This window comes from Ictidomys tridecemlineatus, chromosome X, assembly GCF_052094955.1.
Source record: "Ictidomys tridecemlineatus isolate mIctTri1 chromosome X, mIctTri1.hap1, whole genome shotgun sequence".
NCBI lineage: Eukaryota > Metazoa > Chordata > Mammalia > Rodentia > Sciuridae > Ictidomys > Ictidomys tridecemlineatus.
The window spans coordinates 74,588,231-74,606,737 of record NC_135493.1 but is presented as its reverse complement, the minus strand read 5'-3'; the positions used below and the strand labels follow the sequence as shown (position 1 = coordinate 74,606,737).

The following is an 18,507-nucleotide window of genomic DNA, read 5'->3' as shown; positions in this document are numbered from 1 at the left end:
GCTTTAGTTTTTCCTTCAACATATGTATTCTGGCATTGTCAAAATTAGCATTTGGTTCCATCGGGAGCCTGGCTTCTCTTCACATGGTTTCAGGACATCTGCAACTCCTTCTTTTAGCACCCCAAGACTCTATCTTAAGTTCAGTTTCTAGTTTTGAGCATGAAATTTGTTAATACTCCTTTTTATGTCAATTTTTATTATATGATGATTTTCATTTGGAATAGTAAAAAATAACTAGTTGTTATTACATGTAAATATTATAATGGTAGTTCATAATGCTTTGCTATATACAAATAAATAATATATAATTTTCTTTATCATGTATTTAAAACACAGTAGAGTACTTGAAAAAATGTTAAATCGAAATAAAAACACAGTATGATTAGTGACAAAAAAAAAAAGAAAATCTTGGGCTGGGGATGTGGCTCAAGCGGTAGCGCACTCGCCTGGCATGCATGCAGTGCTGGGTTCCATCCTCAGCACCACATACAAAGAAAATCTTGGAAACAATAACACAAATCTAATAACACAATAATATGGAAGTGGTGGGCTGGGGTTGTGGCTCAGTGGCAGAGTGCTTGCCCAGCATGTGTGAGGCACTGGGTTTGATTCTCAGCACCACATATAAAAAAATAAAAGGTTCATTGACGATTAAAAAATATTTAAAAAAAAAAACAATACGGAAGTGGTTATAATATGTTAGCATACTATAAAGTGTTATGTACAAGTATGATCTAACTTTGAAAAAAAAATCATGTACACTGTGTGGACATAAGTTTCTAAGAACGAGCCTGGAAGTTAAGTATACACAAACAAGTTAACAGTGATTTTCTCCAGATGGTAGGATTATATGATTATATCACCTTTTGTTTATATTGTCTAATTTTTACGATGACTAATAATTCTTATACAATAATAATTTCTAAAAGTTTAAAGTTAAAAAAAATATGCTTTGTACACCATGACTCTTATCTTGGTAAAATTATGCAATTGTGGAAATAGAGATTGGGAGGTGAAATGCACAAATGAAAAGTTACTGTATTGCAATAAAAAGATTATAAATGACTTCTTTATTTTACCAAAATATCCTTTTGACATTTTTATAAAAGTAATACACATTTTTGAGAGAATTTTTTTAATATTTATTTTTTAGTTTTCAGTAGACACAACATCTTTATTTTATTTTTATGTGGTGCTGAGGATCGAACCCAGCGCCCTGAGCATGCCAGGTGAGCACGCTACTGCTTGAGCCACATCCTCAGCCCCAAAGTAATACACATTTGTTATAGAAAATTTGCTGCAGTCTGGCTAGGCACAATTCACGAGCCACTTGTCAAAAGAAATGAACTTTATCACACACTCTGCACCACACAGCTCTTCAGGAAAACCCTCAGAGCCCAACTGCCACCACCAGCTTCCCACAAGCACCTCAACCTCCCTGACTCCTTCTGCTCTTGAGGACGATTGGCTGGGTCACGTGAGCGGAGCCAAAAAAAGTCCCCCAATGAGTAGCTCCGTGGTCTGAAAGGGTGGGGACACAGCCCAATGAGCATCACCGCAGAGGAGCCAATCAGTTGGCAGCTAGAAGTTTGCTGGCAGGTGGAAGTTTGCTGGGGCCCCTTCGGCTGTGGCTCTCAACAAAAATTCTTTATAGTGGCCAGACATGGTGGCACACATCTGTAGTCTCAGTGATTCAGTAGGCTGAGGCAGGAGGATTGGAAGTTCAAGGTCAGAAAATTAGTGAGACCCTCAGCAACTTAGCAGGAACCTGTCTTGTTATGCTTGAATTTGGGACCCCCAAAAGACCACCAGAGACCAAGATCGATGTTAAGCAGCAAAAAGGTGTTTATTGTGAGCTAGCTCCGTCCTCCGTGGCACACAGCAACTGATGATGCTGAGAGGCCCTGAGCCCAAGATTTGCAGCAATTTTATACACTCTTTGGGGGAAGGCAGGGACCCCACATACATCATAGCATCTCTTAGGGAAAATAATAAAACAATCTAAACCATGATTAGCACATTCACTGGCGGGAACAAGTTGGGTAGGGGTGATTGGTTACTTACAAGAGAGGGATTCGTTTGAACTGATTGGTTTAAGCCATGAGGGGAGTACTGCTGAACTACATGGTTTCCCAACATGTTATCAACCACCATAAACTACTGGGAGGGTCATCTGGCATCCCAGGTATTTCCCTATCTCATGCTGATTGTTGGCTGCTAGGGGGTTGCTATGGGTCCCCACCTAGCCTGAGTCAGGGACACCTGGTGCAGCAGATCTCTCCTGTTATTTGTAGATAAACAACTCAGCAGGGTGGGAATGTGCCTAGGAGTGCTCTGTGGGTCTTTCCAAGGACAAGGGTCACGCCCCCTTCCTTGGACAGGCTTTGCGCTGAGGTAGAGGCTGGTTTTTCAGTCTCAAGATAAAAAAAATATATATATATATAAGGACCTGGGTTGTGGCTCAGTGGTAAAGTGCCCCTGGGTTCAATCCCCAGTATCATTTTTTTTCCTTATTGGTGGATTTAATTGACAAATAATAATTGTACATATTTATGAGGTACAACATGAAGTTACATTATACATATACACTGTGAGATAATCAAATCAGGCTAATTAACATATTCATTTTTTGTGGTGAGAGCATTTAAAATCATTTTATCTATTTTGAAATATACTTATTCTTTTTTTTAATATTTATTTTTTAGGTATAGATGGACACAACACAATGCCTTTATTATTTTTTTATGTGGTGCTGAGGATTGAACCTGGGTCTCGCCCCTGCTAGGGGAGCGCTCTACTGCTGAGCCACAATCCCAGCCCATAAATATACTTAATTCTTAATCATACTCAACATGCTATATAACAACAGAATCTATTCTGTGCAACTGAAGTTTTGCCTGAATTGTTTTCTATTAAGGTCTGTAAACAAGTCAAGATGGCGCCTGGCATTTTGCCAGAGTGAGTGGTTTGTGAAGTAACACCAGCAAGCCATTAAGTGTGGAGATTCCTTATTGGTTGACTGCTGTATCTAGTTTATGTTAATTAAAATAAGCTGTGTGTAATGTATATATACCCCTCCTGTCCTACAACAAACGACTCCCACTCCTGCTGTATCAATCTACACAAGTTGCTCATCACCCCCCAGTTATTTTGCTGCAGCCGGACTGCAGCAGTTTTCGGTAAGGTATACACTATATTCCAAAAATTATCAACATGACATTTTCTTTAAAGGTACTTTATGTTTTAAAACATGGGTTTTGGAAACAGACCTGTATTCAAATCCGGGCTCTATCATTTATAAATATGCTACTTTAGGAATATCATTTAATCTTTCTGATGTTCAGTATTGTTATCTGTAAAATTGGCATAGTACCACCTACCTCCAGAGCATCTCCTTTAAAGGAGATGATATATTAGGTCAAATCATATTAAATTGCCAACATTAGTTTTGACCTACAAAAGTGTTGTTCATATGGATCACTTACAACATAAAACATGATATCTGGCATGTTATGTGATTAATAATAAATGGTAGCTTCAGAAATTATCATGATAGAAGTGAAATAATAAGCATAAACCCCTAAAGAAAAACTCCTGGGAGTTAGGAGCATATCTCAGTGGTGGAACACTTGCCTAGCATTGCAAGGCCCTGGGTTCAATTCCCAGTACACACACACACACACAGAGAGAGAGAGAGAGAGAGAGAGAGAGAGAGAGAGAGAGAGAGAGAGAGAGAGAGAAACTGTCCTTTTTTGAAAAGCAGTGAAGTTCTCAAGGAAGAAGAATCATCATCATCATCATCATCTGGAAATCTCTCTTGTAGTTTACATTCAAATGTCCTGACTTTGTGGAAAATGGGAAAGTACAGATTTCCTAAGTTTCAAAAAAGAAAATGAAACTATAAACTATATAAATTAGGACACTATAAAACAAACTACAGAATAATAAGTGTCCATGTTGGCTACTGGAAAAGGAGAAGAGGGAAATGCTATAAACCAATGTTTCTCAAACTTGGTCTAGTAAAAAGAATAACCTGGGGCAGGGGGTGGAGTGGAGAAGAACCTAAAATGCTTTTAAAACTATTTCTCTGGGCTAGGGATATAGCTCAGTTGGTAGAGTGCTTGCCTTGCATGCACAAGGCCCTGGGTTCTAATCCCCAGCACCCCGTGCCCCCCCCCAAAAAAACCTAGTTTCCAAGCTCATACCCAGACACACTGAATCTAGAAAACCTCTAATTAAAAGGTACTCCCAAATGACTATAATAGTCAAACATGTTTGAGAAGCTGCCATACAAATACCTTGTGACTTTCAAAAAGGAAAATAAACTCATCATAAGCTCATGAATGAAGAAATATGAGGTGAATGATAGCACAGGTAATATTTATAGTGATAATAAAATTAGAAAGCGTCAATGTAAGGAGGCAGGATGGGGATTGTAGCTCAGTGATAAGGGTGCTTGCCTAGCATGCACGAGAATCTGAGTTCATCCCCACCACCATACACACACACAAAAAAAATGCTAAGGAGTTCATCAAACATTAATTATGCTGAGTGTTACGGAGCATGCCTGTAATCCCAGAAACTCAGGAGGCTGAGGCAGGAGGCTCACAAGTTTAAGGCCAGTCTGGCACCTTAGCAACACTCTTTCTCAAAATAAAAAATAGAAAGGCTTAGGGATGTAGCTCAGTGGTAGTGCACTCCTGGGTTTGATTCCCATAACCAAAAATAATACATATTTGTTAATTACTGTGGCAATTTTAATGTATGTCCACAACTTCTTGGATATGGCTCTCTCTAGAAGATGAAACTTAATTTCCCCTCAAGTGTGAGCTGGATTTAGTGACTTGCTTCTAAAGAGTAGAAGGGGCTGGGGTTGTGGCTCAGCAGTAGAGCATTTGCCTAGCACATGCGAGGCACTGGGTTCGATCCTCAGCACCACATAACAATAAATAAAATAAAGATACTGTGTCCAACTACAACTAAAAAATATTTTTTTTAAAAAAGAAGAGTATAGAAAATAATTTTGTAGTACAGAAATCTGGCAAACAGTTCCTTAACCTACTAATCAAGGTTAATAACACTAGTAATAATTCACAATTCTTCACAATTCTTCCATAAATCTGAAATTATGTAAAAATAAAACTACTGAAGAGAAATGTAATTTTTCAACTTAGGTGGTAGATGTGCATTTCATGGTTTTATTATTCTTTTCTTTTTGGTGGGGGAGGGGGTACTGGGGACTGAACTCAGGGGCACTTGACCACTGAGCCACATCCCCAGCACTATTTTGTATTTTATTTAGAGACAGGGTCTCACTGAGTTGCTAAGTGCCTAGCCATTGCTGAGGCTGGCTTTGAACTCAGGACCCTCCTGTCTCAGCTTCCAGAGCTGCTGGGATTACAGGCATATGCCACTGCACCTGGCTTATTCTTTATTTTCTAAGGCTTCAATGAAAGAGCATGTGCTTTTAGCATGCTGTAGGCCCTGGATTAAATCCCAGAACCAAATAAAAATATTGGATTTATACAAATTTATACTTCCTCCTGCACTCTATGAGAGCACCTGTTGGGTTTGGGAGTATAGATTATTGATAGAGCAAATGTTTAGCATGCAAAGGCCCTGGGTTTGATCCCCAGCACACGCGCGCGTGCACACACACACACACACACTCGTTTGCTTTGCTGTATGCCAAAAATATTCTAAGCACTACACATGTATTATTTCATTCAATCTTTTTTTTTTTTTTGGCAGTACTAGGGATTGAACCCAGAAGTGCTTTACCACTGAGCTATATCCCCAGCCCCCCCCTTTTTTTTAAATTGTCAGGTGTGGTGACACAACACAACTGTAACTGCTGTGACTTGGGAAACCGAGGCAGGAAGATCCCAAGTTCAAAGCCAGCCTTGACAATTTAGCGAGGTCCTAAGCAATTTAGTGAGACTTTGTAGCTCAGGGGTAAAGTGCCCCAGGTTCAGTCAAAATAAATAAATACATTAATTAATTTCAAAAAGTTATTTTGAGACAAGAGTCTTGCTAAATTGCCCAGGCTGGCCTCAAACTTGCAATCCTTCTTTCTAAACCTCACAAGTAACTTGGATTACAGGTATGCACCACCATACCCAGGTTTTTTGTTTACATTCTTTTTTTTTTTTTAAAGACCAGCACTCCCATATTGCTCAATCTTGCCTCAAACTCCTGGGCTCAGGCAATCCTCCCATCTCAGCCTTTCCAGTAATTGTGATTACAAATAAGCATGCACCACCACACCTGGCCATTCATTTAATCTTTATGATAATCCTATCATTTTAAATTCAGAGATCAGAAACCCTTGGGATTTGCCAAAAAAAAAAAAAAAAAAAAAGTCCAGAATCTGAGCACAGGAATTTAACTTTAGAGCTATGTTCTTAGACACTAATGTTATCTTAATTTGAGAATAATGTCAGATGTCATCTAGTTTATTTTATAAATCATGCACAATAGCATCTTTGAACAGTCTCTAAACTCTAAAGCAGTATATTACAAATGGGCCAAGCAAATAAGTTCCCAGAAAAATGCAGGATAGCATATGCTGGAAGGAAGAAGAGATAATTAAAATTTATAATTAGGGCACAGAACAACATAGCCTGTTTGACCTATATATCGAGACTAACTCTCAGGACATGGTCTATGGCAATGTGTGACACCAAGGGATAGCTCTAGGCAGTTTCCAGCTGACATTAAAAGCAGTCTTAACTACGTGAAGCTTGAGTAATTAGAGGTATGCACAGAAAAACCTAGAATTTATATAATGTATGTATTATACAATTTTATATATTATAAAATGACTTTTTTTTTGGTACTGGGGATTGAACCCAAGGGCCCTTAACCACTGAGCTACATCCCCAGCCCTTTTATTTATTTTTTTTTGTTTTGAGACAGGTTCTTGCCAAGTTGCTGAGGGTTTCATTAAATTGCTGAGGCTGGCTTTGAACTTGTAGTCCTCCTGCCTCAGCCTCCCAAATCACTGGGATTACTAGTGGGCACCACCATGTTCTGGCCAAAATGGGTTGACTTCTTCAAATTAGAAATCAACCAAATACACTGGGATGTAAAAATTTATATTAATTGAATGTATGCATTTACTGTGAATGAGCTTACTTATAAATATTTTTTTTTAAAAGAGAGAGTGAGAGAGAGAGGGGGATAGAGAGAGAGAATTTTTTTTTTAATATTTATTTATTTTTTCTTAGTTCTCTGCGGACACAACATCTTTGTTGGTATGTGGTGCTGAGGATCGAACCCGGGCCGCACGCACGCCAGGTGAGCGCGCTACCGCTTGAGCCACATCCCCAGCCCACTTATAAATATTAATGAAAAATCATGCAGCTCTGTGAGGTGGCACAAAATGTAATCCCAGCTACTGGGGAGGCTGAGGCAGGAGGATCAAAAGTTCAAGGTCAGCCTGGGCAAATAGCAACACCCTGTCTAAAAAAAAAAGGTAAAAAAAAAAAAAAAAAGCCAAGTGCAATGGCACACACCTGTAATCCCAGTGACTCAGGAGGTTGATGCAGGAGGAATATAAGTTCATGACCAGACTTAGCAATTTAACAAGGTAAAAAAAAAAAAATCATGCTGGGGCTGGGGATGTGGCTCCAGCGGTAGCGCACTCGCCTGGCATGCGTGTGGCCCGGGTTCGATCCTCAGCACCACATACAAAGATGTGTCTGCCAAAAACTAAAAGAAATAAATATTAAAAAATTCTCTCTCTCTTTCTCTCTCTCTCTCCTCTCTCTAAAAGGGTAAACAAATTCTGTATATTCTGGCATTTGTTGTTCTAAATTAGGAGAATTCATACTTACTTGTGATATAAGTTACATCCATTAGCTCACAACTTGATTATAAAGTTGAAAGAAAAAAGGAAATAAGAGAAAATGAAATAAGAAGCAAACCATTTAAAATCTTAAATCTTTATTTTTAACTTGGATTTTGGAAATATGTGAAGAAATTTGGAAGCTAAAATAATTTTTAAGTTACAAAAGTTAGTGGTAAATAAATTCCTATGCCTTTTTCATATCCACAAGTGTTTGTATTATAGTACATGGAACTGTCTAGTGCCTTCAAGTATTTGTGTTTTGCTTTTATTTTTTGTCATAAAGAGTTTATTTCAAATAGAGGATAGTGAAGTATGGTGAAAAGTTGTTTTTTAGACTTACTAGAATCAGATAAAGTCAATAAGTGGATCTGAAGTTTCTCCCCTACTTTTATACACTTTCATCTGAAACAGGGGCTCACCAAAGCACTGAGAATACAACTCTGGGTCATGATGGAAGCAAATCTGAATATGAGAAAATTATTAAGGGGATGGGAGTTTGAAAGGTCTCAGAAAATTTTGAAAAACTTCTCTCTTCAGGATTTCTACTTAGTCTGCAATACAAGAAGACTAACTGGTGTTTGGAAATTAACATTAAGATTTTAAGTTAAGGATAGTTAAAATAATTCCAATTGGTCTAAATGTATGAACTATTGCTTATTCAGAAAGGTATTAATAAGAATAGCTAACATATACTGGGTGTTTACTATGTGCCAGCATATAGTCTATTTTCTGTTGATATAACAAAATACCTGAGGCTGAGTACAGGTTTACTTAACTCACAATTTTGGAAGATTATAGTTCATGATTGGAGGGTCCTATCTATTTAGCCTCTGGTGAGGGCCTTGTTGGTTGTGTCACATCATGATGGATGATATCATGAAGAGCTCATGAGAGGAAGAGATCACATGGTGAGACAGGAAACCAGAGAATAGAGAGGGGGGTCATGCTTACTTTTTAAAACAATTCAGCCTCTAATGAACTAATGGGATAGTATGTTAATGTACTCCTTCCAAGAGTAGCACCCTTAATTTGTCCTAACTGCTTTACACTAAGCCCCACCTCTTAAATGCATCACCACTTCCCAACATTTTCACATGGAAAACCAAGCTTCTAACACACGAACCCTCAATGAGGGATACACTCAACTATATCCAAACCATAACAGGCAGGCACTGTGCTAGGCATGTTATAGGCACAATATTCTTTGATTCTCACTATAACCCTGTCATATAATTGAGGGCATAAAACCTTGATAAATTGCTCAAGGTCACATAAGTGGTGAGAGCCACTTAAGTATGACACCAAAGCCTGTATTTCAAACTACCACATTATGATTTTTTCTATAGAACATGGATTGGAAATGTGGATTTTTTTGAAATACTTTTTTTCTTCTTGTCCAGAAAGATTCTACTAGAGTCTGGAGTTCTACCTGGCATTTAGAAGGCTCAAGGCGGTAAAATGATTTGTAAATGTACCTTAAGAGAACAAAATGTGTTTCCCTAATCTTTCCTTCCATTATAAATTGGCAATTTGGGGGGGGGGTTACTGAGGATCGAACCTAGGTATACTCTACCACTGAGATACATCCATAGCCCTATTTATTTATTATTATTATTTTTTATTTTGAGACAGAGTCTTGCTAAGTTGCCCAAGCTGACTTCAAATTTATGGTCCTACTGCCTCAGCCTTCCAAGTAGCTAGAATTACAGCCATGCATCACTATGCTTGGCTGCCTATGATCCTTAATTTTAAAATACAGGAGTATTTAAATCGTGCCCTATTGTTTGAGACTTGAGTCCTTTGAAGAGAGAATCACTTTAAACCTAAGACTATACAATTTTTTTAAACTTAGTTTATTTACCGGGTGGCAAATATGCCTGATATTACATACAAAACCTTATGTGTAATGTGCACTTTTTTCTGGAGGAAGGATCCACAGCTTTTGTATTTTATTATAGTTTGCAAGTTGTCCATACCTTCCAAAGAGGTTAAGATAGATGATTTTAAACCACTGTTTGATGGAGCAGAACAAAAGTAAAAGACTGAGAAGTCCTTATTGATAAGCAATCAATTGACACTTTTTTGTTGTTGTTTGTTTTTGTACCAGGGATTGAACCCAGGGGCACTTTACTGCTGAGCCACATGCCCAGCCTTTTTTTTTTTTTTGAGACAGGGTCTCACTAAATTGATTAGAGGCTGGCTTTGAATTTGTAATCCTAACTCAGCCTCCTGAGCTGCTGGGATTACAGGTGTGCACCATCCCTCCTGGGCTGCTTGTGAGTTTAAGTGTTAAAACCTAAGAAATTTTGCAATACTGGAGAAATATCAAGTTTTCTGAAGCAGGGATTGGAGATGAGGGGAAACCCTTCCCTGTCACTTGGGTTTTTTTTTTTTTAAATCCCCCCACTACCACAAATCTAGGAGGTACTCACCCACAACTTTGGTCCAGAACTTTTATTTTCTGTCAAAGTTTATCTTAATCCCCCATGTATTTTGGGGAAAAAGAAACAAAAAGTCTGGTTTAGGGCTGGCTTATACTTGGCATGAGCAAGGCTGAGTTCAATCCTGAATATTGTGGGGGCAGATGTTCTGGTTTAAAAACTCTTGCACACATGGTCATATTATGTGCCCAGCACTTGCGAATATCATTTTAAAGAAGCAAAATGGAAAAATTAGGATTGAGAAATTCAGGAAATGCTTGGTCTAAAATAAGCAGCTTCTGATAAACTTACTACTGATACACTTTATAGTTACAACAACAGAAGCAACATTATCTCTGGTGTCCCAGCCATCTGTATTTCTTATTTATAGATTCTTTTCCTTCCTAAGTATTTCATGATTTCTCTACTTTTGACCATTTAGTTGCCTCCAATTTTATAATATAGCCTTTTCCTTCTCTTAAGGTAGTCCTGATTTCATAGGAAGAGAGGATAATTTTGTCATTACTGATATGACATGCTTTCTATCAAAATGTAATTTAATTCTGCTATTTTCTTAATATTTGTAGTTATACATGGACACAATACTTTTGTTTATTTATTTTTATGTAGTGCTGTGTATTGATCCCAGTGCTTCATGTGTGCTAGGCAAGCACACTACCACTAAGCTACAACCCCAGCTGCTTATTCTGCTATTTGAACACTTCTTACGTATATTATAGGATAACTGAGTCAAATTTCTCTTGTGGTGCTGAGGATTAAATCCAGGGCCTCATATATGCTAGGCAAGTGCTCTACCACTAAACTATATCCCAGCCATTTTTAAATTTTATTTTGAGACAGGGTCTCACAAGTTACCATGAATTTGTGATCCTCCTGCTTTGGCCTCCTCAGTAGCTTGGATTACCGGCATGCATGTTCCACTGTGCCCAGCCTAAATAAAAATTTTTATGGAAAATATTTATTTGTAGTATATAAGTGATAGAGTCACAAACACAGGATATATGCACACACTTTTATTTTAATGTAAATCAAGATGAGTGGATATTTAAATAAGTTGAAAAGCCGTAATATGGAGTTGACTGAAAACACTGGATTCCGAGTCCCCAAAATGTGGAAAATCCAAACCTATACAAGCAAAATTTAAAAGAAATGATTTTGAAAGTCTTGTATCCATTTAAACCAATTTTGCAGAATTTATATGTAACTCTAATAGTTTATAAATGACATTTATAAATGGATAAAATATAAAATATTAAGAACAATTCATTATTTTAAAAAACTTGATTATTATTATGAACCAAAAAGCAAGGGCTATATTTGCAATATTATACAAATAACTTAAAAAGTATGGCTCTATATTTCTTCTAAAGTACTTATGCTTACCAAATATTTATTATTTAAAATGCTGCTGTTATTATTTTGTGAAATATCTGCATCAGAATTACAAGTGGCATATTATAAATGCATATTTCAAGCTCAGGAATTGAGATTTACATTAAGTAATCCCTACCCCATACTGATGTGCTCTAGTTTAAAAACAGCTGATACAAAGGAAGGCTGCTAGATCAGTTTCCCAAATGTCTCAAATTACTAGGAGGGCTGGGGATGTAGCTCAGTGGTGTAGTGCTTGCCCAGTATGAGCAATGCCCTGAGTTCAATCCCAAGCACTGGGAAAAAAAAAAAAAAAAGGTAGTGGGGAGAATCACTTGGACTTCTGTAAAATATACAGACAACTACTGTTCTCCCCTAGATAGGAATCAGTGTTTTGTTATTTATTTCAGATGGGGCCTTGCTATTTCACTAGGCTGGTCTTGAACTCCTGGGCTCAAGTGATCCCTGTCTCATTCTCCTGATAGTGCGGACTATAGATGTGTGCCACTGCACCAGACTTTTATTTAGCAAATATTGTACTATAAGTCCTAAAGCCACGGAACTGGGGGGAAAATAGCTTCAACTATCAACAGAAAAAAAAACCTTGGTTATTTTCACATTGATTTGCAAATATCAACCTGAGATCACATTTCCAGGCAAGCACTCTATTACTGAGCTACATCCCAGCACTACAATAACTCATCTTTCTGGCTTTAATTTAATGGTAGTCCTTCTCCAGTCCAAGGCTAATACCTCTCCTGGTGTGACCCTGAACAATTTCCCCATTTGTAAAATGAAAATAATAATACCTATCTCATAGATTGTTTAGGGTTAGATGAGGTCAGTTAAGTAGGGCTCCCTGCAGAGAGGCTGGCACAATGAACGATAGCTATTATTTTATCAAATCAAGCTCCCAGAAACTGTTTCTACTTCCTCGCATTCAATTCTCCAACCCACCTGCCATCTGGTTTCTGCACCTACCATTCTAAATAAACTGCTTTCACTAGGTTCACCAATTGTCAAATCCAACTGACAAATTTCAGGCCTTACCTGATTGCCCTTTCTTAAATTCTAGACACTGCTGACCTTTCTGTCCTTTGAAACTCCTGTCCTCTGGTTTTCCTCAATAGTGTAACCCAGTTTCCCCATACTTCTTGGGTCAGGTTTTTAAAGTATCTTTTATGGTTCTTTCATTGCTTATGTTTTCAAATTTTAAAAAGTATTTTAATTTTTTTTAAAGAGAGAGAGAGAGAGAGAGAGAGAGAGAGAGAGAGAGAGAGATTCTTTTTTAATTTTTATTTATTTATTTTTAGTTTTCGGCAGATACAACATCTTTGTTTGTATGTGGTGCTGAGGATCGAACCCGGGCCGCACGCATGCCAGGCAAGCGCGCTACCGCTTGAGCCACATCCCCAGCCCAAAAGTATTTTAATTTTACCAAAGCAATAAATACATATTTATATGACAATGGCAGGTACCCAGCAAGGCCTTCTCTGACCATTAAATTAGAACCCTCATCTCAAACCCTTTCACATCACTTTTATTTTCATAATACTTCTCTCATTCTTATTTTTTTCTATCTCCCCTACTAAATTCTAAACTATTCAAGAGAGGGAACTATGTTTTACAAAATCACTGCTGCATTTAGAGCATCTGGAACTATGCTTAGCACTAAATTTAATGAATATTTATTAACTGACGGACAGAAACATCCCATCCCACATCTAATCAGTTACCAAGTTTTATAGATTCTACCTCCTATATTCTCTCAAATCTCTGCCCACTGTTCTTATCTTAAAATGAACTCATGGGGACTGGGGTTGTAACTCAGTGGTATAGTGCTCACCAAGCATGTGTGAGGCATTGGGTTCAATCCTGAGCACCGCATAAAAATAAATAAATAAAATAAAGGTATTATGTCCAACTACAACTAAAAACAAAAAAATTAAAAAAAAAAACAACTCATGCCTTGCCTAAAATGACTGTCACAATCATTTCCAGTCCTATTCTCATAAAATTCACATTCTGAATTGCTACTAAAGCAATCCAAGTCTATGAAAAGATCCATCCTGCTTTTAGGATAAAATCTAAATTCCTTAGAAAAATATCTAGAGCTTCCCAGGGTCTGCATCCTAATTCTAGTTTTGGTTTTTACCAGTTTCTTCCACGTGCACCATACTCTAGCCACCCCTATTTATAGTCACATGCTCTTTGCACATCCTATTTTCTCTGATGGAATGTTATCCATTCCCAATCCTGATGCCTTCTTTGTCCAGCTAACTACTAGTTATCTCTGGGAAGATCTCCCTTAGCTCCAGGGTTGGTGTTAGATGTCCCTCTCTGTACCTTCAAAGTGCACTATTTTATATTTTATCATTTCTCATACTCTCACATTTACTTGTCCAACACTAGATGGGTACAAAATAATCAAGAAAGGGTAAATGAAATGAAATCCACCAGTCTCTCTCTCATAACCAGGTCTTCAACTCAAGACTTTTTTTTTTTTACCTTTCTGCTTCTATACCCTGATAGCTTTGTTGCTAAACACCTCTGGAGAAAAAAAAAAATCACACAATAAATTGGTACCACTTAAAACTAACAGTACCTCATTTGTGCATTAAATACCCAGTAATCCTTTGATGGCTCTCTAGTCAGTTCCAGCTCCCATTTTCCTCAATGACCATCAGAAAATAAAGACAAACAAGCAAAAATGCTTAAACAGGAAGGTTTTGAGTGAAGTCAGCCCCTCCATTCCACCTCACTCCTAGAAGCATCAAGTCTGAAGTGCATCTTGCCCAATCTTTTTGTATACTCTGTAAATAAGCAAACAGACTTGTTTGTCTCCTAAATGAAATCAAACCCCACCTATTCTATAACTTTGTAAGCATAGGCCTATTTATCTTCCACCTTAAGACTACCTCTTTTTTTTAAATTTTAAGACTACCTCTTTTATTCTTCAAAGCTTAATTTCTTGAAAAGAGTGGTCTATGATCTCTATTCATCATCACTTTCTCACCTCCCATCTATCTGTTCCTCACCCTGCCTCTGGCTACATTTCAATCTCACTACTTTTGCTAGCTCAGGTCACCAGGAACCTTCTCATTGCCAAATTCAAAGCCTGTCTCTCAGACCTAATTTTACTTACATCTCTGGCATATATGGTGTTTTTTTCTTTCTTAAAACTCCTTCCTCAATTTGAGAAATACCATTCTTCAGTTTTTCTATTTCTGATGGCACATTATTGGTCTTCACCAAGATTTGGTCCTCCATGCTCCTGGGTGATTTCACCTCTTCACAAGGTTGCACAAATCTTAAGCCTTATAGCTGGCCATACTTCAAACTTGCATGCTTCCAGTCAAATAGCAATTTCCCCTACCTTCCAAAGGCCCTCAACTTTTACAGGGAATGGATCACCATTTACTCTGTCACCTAAAATCAGAACCCTAGGTTCCACTGTCTCTTAGTTTCCATTATCTATCTCTAAGACATACTTCTCATTCCATCCCTACTGTCATTGCCTCAGTTAACAGTTAGGTTTCCATCACCTCTCATCTATCATCACTCCTCTCTACTCTAGCCACATTCATACTGTTGCCAGAGTGATTCCTCTAAAATAAGCATTTGATTCCAAGGCTTGGGATCATTATATATATATATATATATATTTTTTTTGATGGGGAAGTACCAGGGATTAAACTCAGAGGCACTCAACCACTGAGCCACAACCCCAGTCCTATTTTGTATTTTATTTAGAGATAGGGTCTCACTGAGTTGCTAAGCACCTTGCCACTGAGACTGGCTTTGAACTCACGAACCTTCTGTCTCAGCCTCCCAAGCATCTGGGATTATAGGCAAATGCCATCGCGCCCAGCTGGAATCATTATATTACACATGTTCCCTATATTCCAGCCATCCAGAGCTACCTGTAGTTCCATGGATATATTTTGTACTCCTAAATATTATGTCCTTTGTCTAGATTGTCTTGCACCCCAATCTCTGATAAACTCCTTATACTTCATGGTCTATCATTTAAGGGTCTCTTTATTGCATAAGCAGGGTTCAGAACTCATTCTTCTTACCAGGATATCTTGTAAATAACCATTTACTGGAATGACCATTTTTATTGTCTATTTACATATCTCTCATTCTAGACCTTAAGTTCCTTGCTATATCTTACTTCTGTATTAGCATGTGTTGAACTGCTTGATAAAAACAGATGGCTTCATGAATGCTGAATGAATATCATGTACTCATCCAATTTCCCAAACTAAAATTCTAGATGTCACCCTCCAGTTTTCCTTTCTTCATCCCCCAAAGTCAATAGGTCAAAGTCTTATTGATTCTACCCCTTCTAAAGAAGTCTCAAATCCATCTCCCTCCTCCCGACCCCAATACTCATGGCTCCATTCCCCCTTACTTGATCTAGATTTGCTCCCATGCAAACCATTCTCCACACTATTACTGGAATTTTAAAATTTTTTATTACGAAAATAATACATAATTGTAAAAAAATTCAAACAATACAGAAATAAAAACACAATACCCACCTAGTATACATACAACCACGTAAACCCCCTCCCCTGCATTCCCATTCCCCAGAGGTTATCATCATGAACAATTTAGCATATATCCTTTCAGACCTTTTCCTTTGCATATACAAGTACATATAAACACATATAAATATACACACATGGTTTTGTCTTTTACAAAAATGGGATCATACATGTCTGTTACATATGATTCTTCAATTTCTTTCTTCATTAGATATACAGAAAATTTCTAAAACACAAATCTGATTATATCACTCCTCTAGCTTTCAGTTTCCATAATATAAAATTCATTAATAGCATCAAATTCAAAGCTCTTGATATGCTTCCTGCCCATCTTTCAGTCTCATCTCTAGCCATTCCGGCACTGAAGAGACTGGATGATAAACCACCTAAATCCTTTCTGAAATAAGGCAGGTACAAACAAACAAACAAACAAACTAGGAACACACTCTGCCATTTCTAGATTTTGGCCTTTTCACTTCATGTTACACTCTGCCTGGACTTTTCCATCTGGCAAGCTCCTACTAATTTATTCTTCAATAATCAGCTTAAAAATTACCTCCAGGAAGACTTCCCTGACTTTTTTCAAACATGATCACTCCTCTATTTTTCCCTATCCTTAATAGCTAGCTTCTTAATTGCACTTATCTCACAGTACTATAATGATTTATTAACATGTTTTGAATTCCCATCCCCCCCACAGCTTTATCCCTTTGAGTAAAAGGAATGTGCCTTATTTATCTTTGCATCCCAAGGATCTGATAAAGTGCTAATCATAGAGCAGATACTCAGTAATACATCTTTTGAGGGTTCAGTGATTCTAGGAACATTTACTGAGCAGCTATTTTGCACAGAACCATATCCTAAGCATGAAAAGAAACAGAAGACACAGTCTTTGCCCTAAGGAACTTACCATTTACCTACCATTTCCCCTGTGGGGGCAGGGAGGAGGAACAGAACACATTTACATGGCAACATATCATTTCTGACATACAGGCTGTTTCAGAGGACTTAAGTCATTTGCCTCAAATTCTTTAGGAATAAGGCATTGTATAATCAAATAATTAATAAATTAATGGACAGTCTGTCCAACAGGTTTGTTTTTAAAGTGTGGTACAAACCCACCAGAACCCAATTCTCTGTTCCAGCAGGAGTGTTCTCATCTATTCCAGCCTGCAAATTAGAAAGTTGAAATAATACCATGCTTGGAAAATTTCTAATATACCAAGAGGACATAAAATTATTAATCCTTTCATAATTTCTCCTCCTTCCCCAGGGAAAAAGTATATCAAAAGTAATAAATGGAGTTAAATGAGGGCACTAGAAAAGAGTGAGCTTGCTCTCTCTTTTTGGTAGTAGTAGGGGAAGAAGCAGGTTGCTTTGTTTCAAATCAAAGGGTGACATTGCCCGAGAAGATCAGGAGAGGTGATTTAGTATCATTTACCTATTATTAAAGGCTAAGGTGTTAGTTAATCTGGTGATTTCAGGATCAGACACTGTACAAATATGAACAAATTGGGCAAAGGTGAGCCATCTAGGCTGGAGAACAGGGAAAGCTGACCAAAGAGGCCCAAAGGAAGCCTCATTCATCAGAGTCCAAGTCACTGTCCCCAGCAATGGAGTGGAAATCCTCACTGTCCTCCTCGTCCTCTGACAGGTGGACCTGGCTTAGTACACTCGGCCCAGAGCGCTGCTCTTCCTCCTCATCTTCTTCCTCCTCTGATACCTCATACCCACCGATGCTGCTGAAGCTTGTGTCTTGGGTGTTCGACTTGGGATCAGGCTCCTCATAGCTCCCATAACTGAGAAGAGAAACATGTCATCTCTCAAGCTCGGGCATTGTCCTCTAGCTGACCATTCCCATTCTCAGTGCCACCAAGGGATCAGCCCATCTTATCTCCCCTGGACACTAAAGTAACTGGTTCTGTACTGTTCTACATGCCCCTGAGAGAAAAATGATCCTGTTCAAAAACATCAACTTGCCAACTTCATATACACAAGAACAAAACTCCCCTACACATGAACAACACACACTGCCAACTAACATGACCACAAACGCTCTGACGAACTCAAGATTCCATCTACCACTTATACTTAGGCTCACCTATGTATCCAAATTTAATCAATAATCTTAAAGATGCTCTCTTTAGTATATCTCGTTTCTATCCCTCTTTTCCATGCCTACACTGCTTGCCTTGGCTCAGTCCTTTGTTATCTCTGGCCTGTACTACTGAAATAAGTCTTCATTCCTCTAGTCCTGCTCTCCTCCAATTAAATCTTCATGCTTCTGCCA

The 18,507-nt window shown here is 38.0% G+C and overlaps 1 protein-coding gene across 7 annotated transcripts in view; it reads right to left on the bottom strand.

The window, feature by feature from the left end:
* Positions 1-11,291: 11,291 nt before the first annotated feature.
* The window catches only part of Taf1 (TATA-box binding protein associated factor 1), an 82,296-nt gene continuing 75,080 nt past the window's right edge, over positions 11,292-18,507 (bottom strand). For 6 of the 7 annotated variants that reach the window (XM_078034686.1, XM_013365042.4, XM_005339944.5 and 3 more), the window contains one exon: positions 16,127-18,016. In XM_078034686.1, coding sequence (XP_077890812.1) covers positions 17,797-18,016 — 220 coding nt within the window. In that variant the 3' untranslated portion in view covers positions 16,127-17,796. Of the gene's footprint in view, positions 11,419-16,126; positions 18,017-18,507 lie in introns of those variants that run through there. The other variant, XM_078034688.1, reaches the window with a different exon arrangement.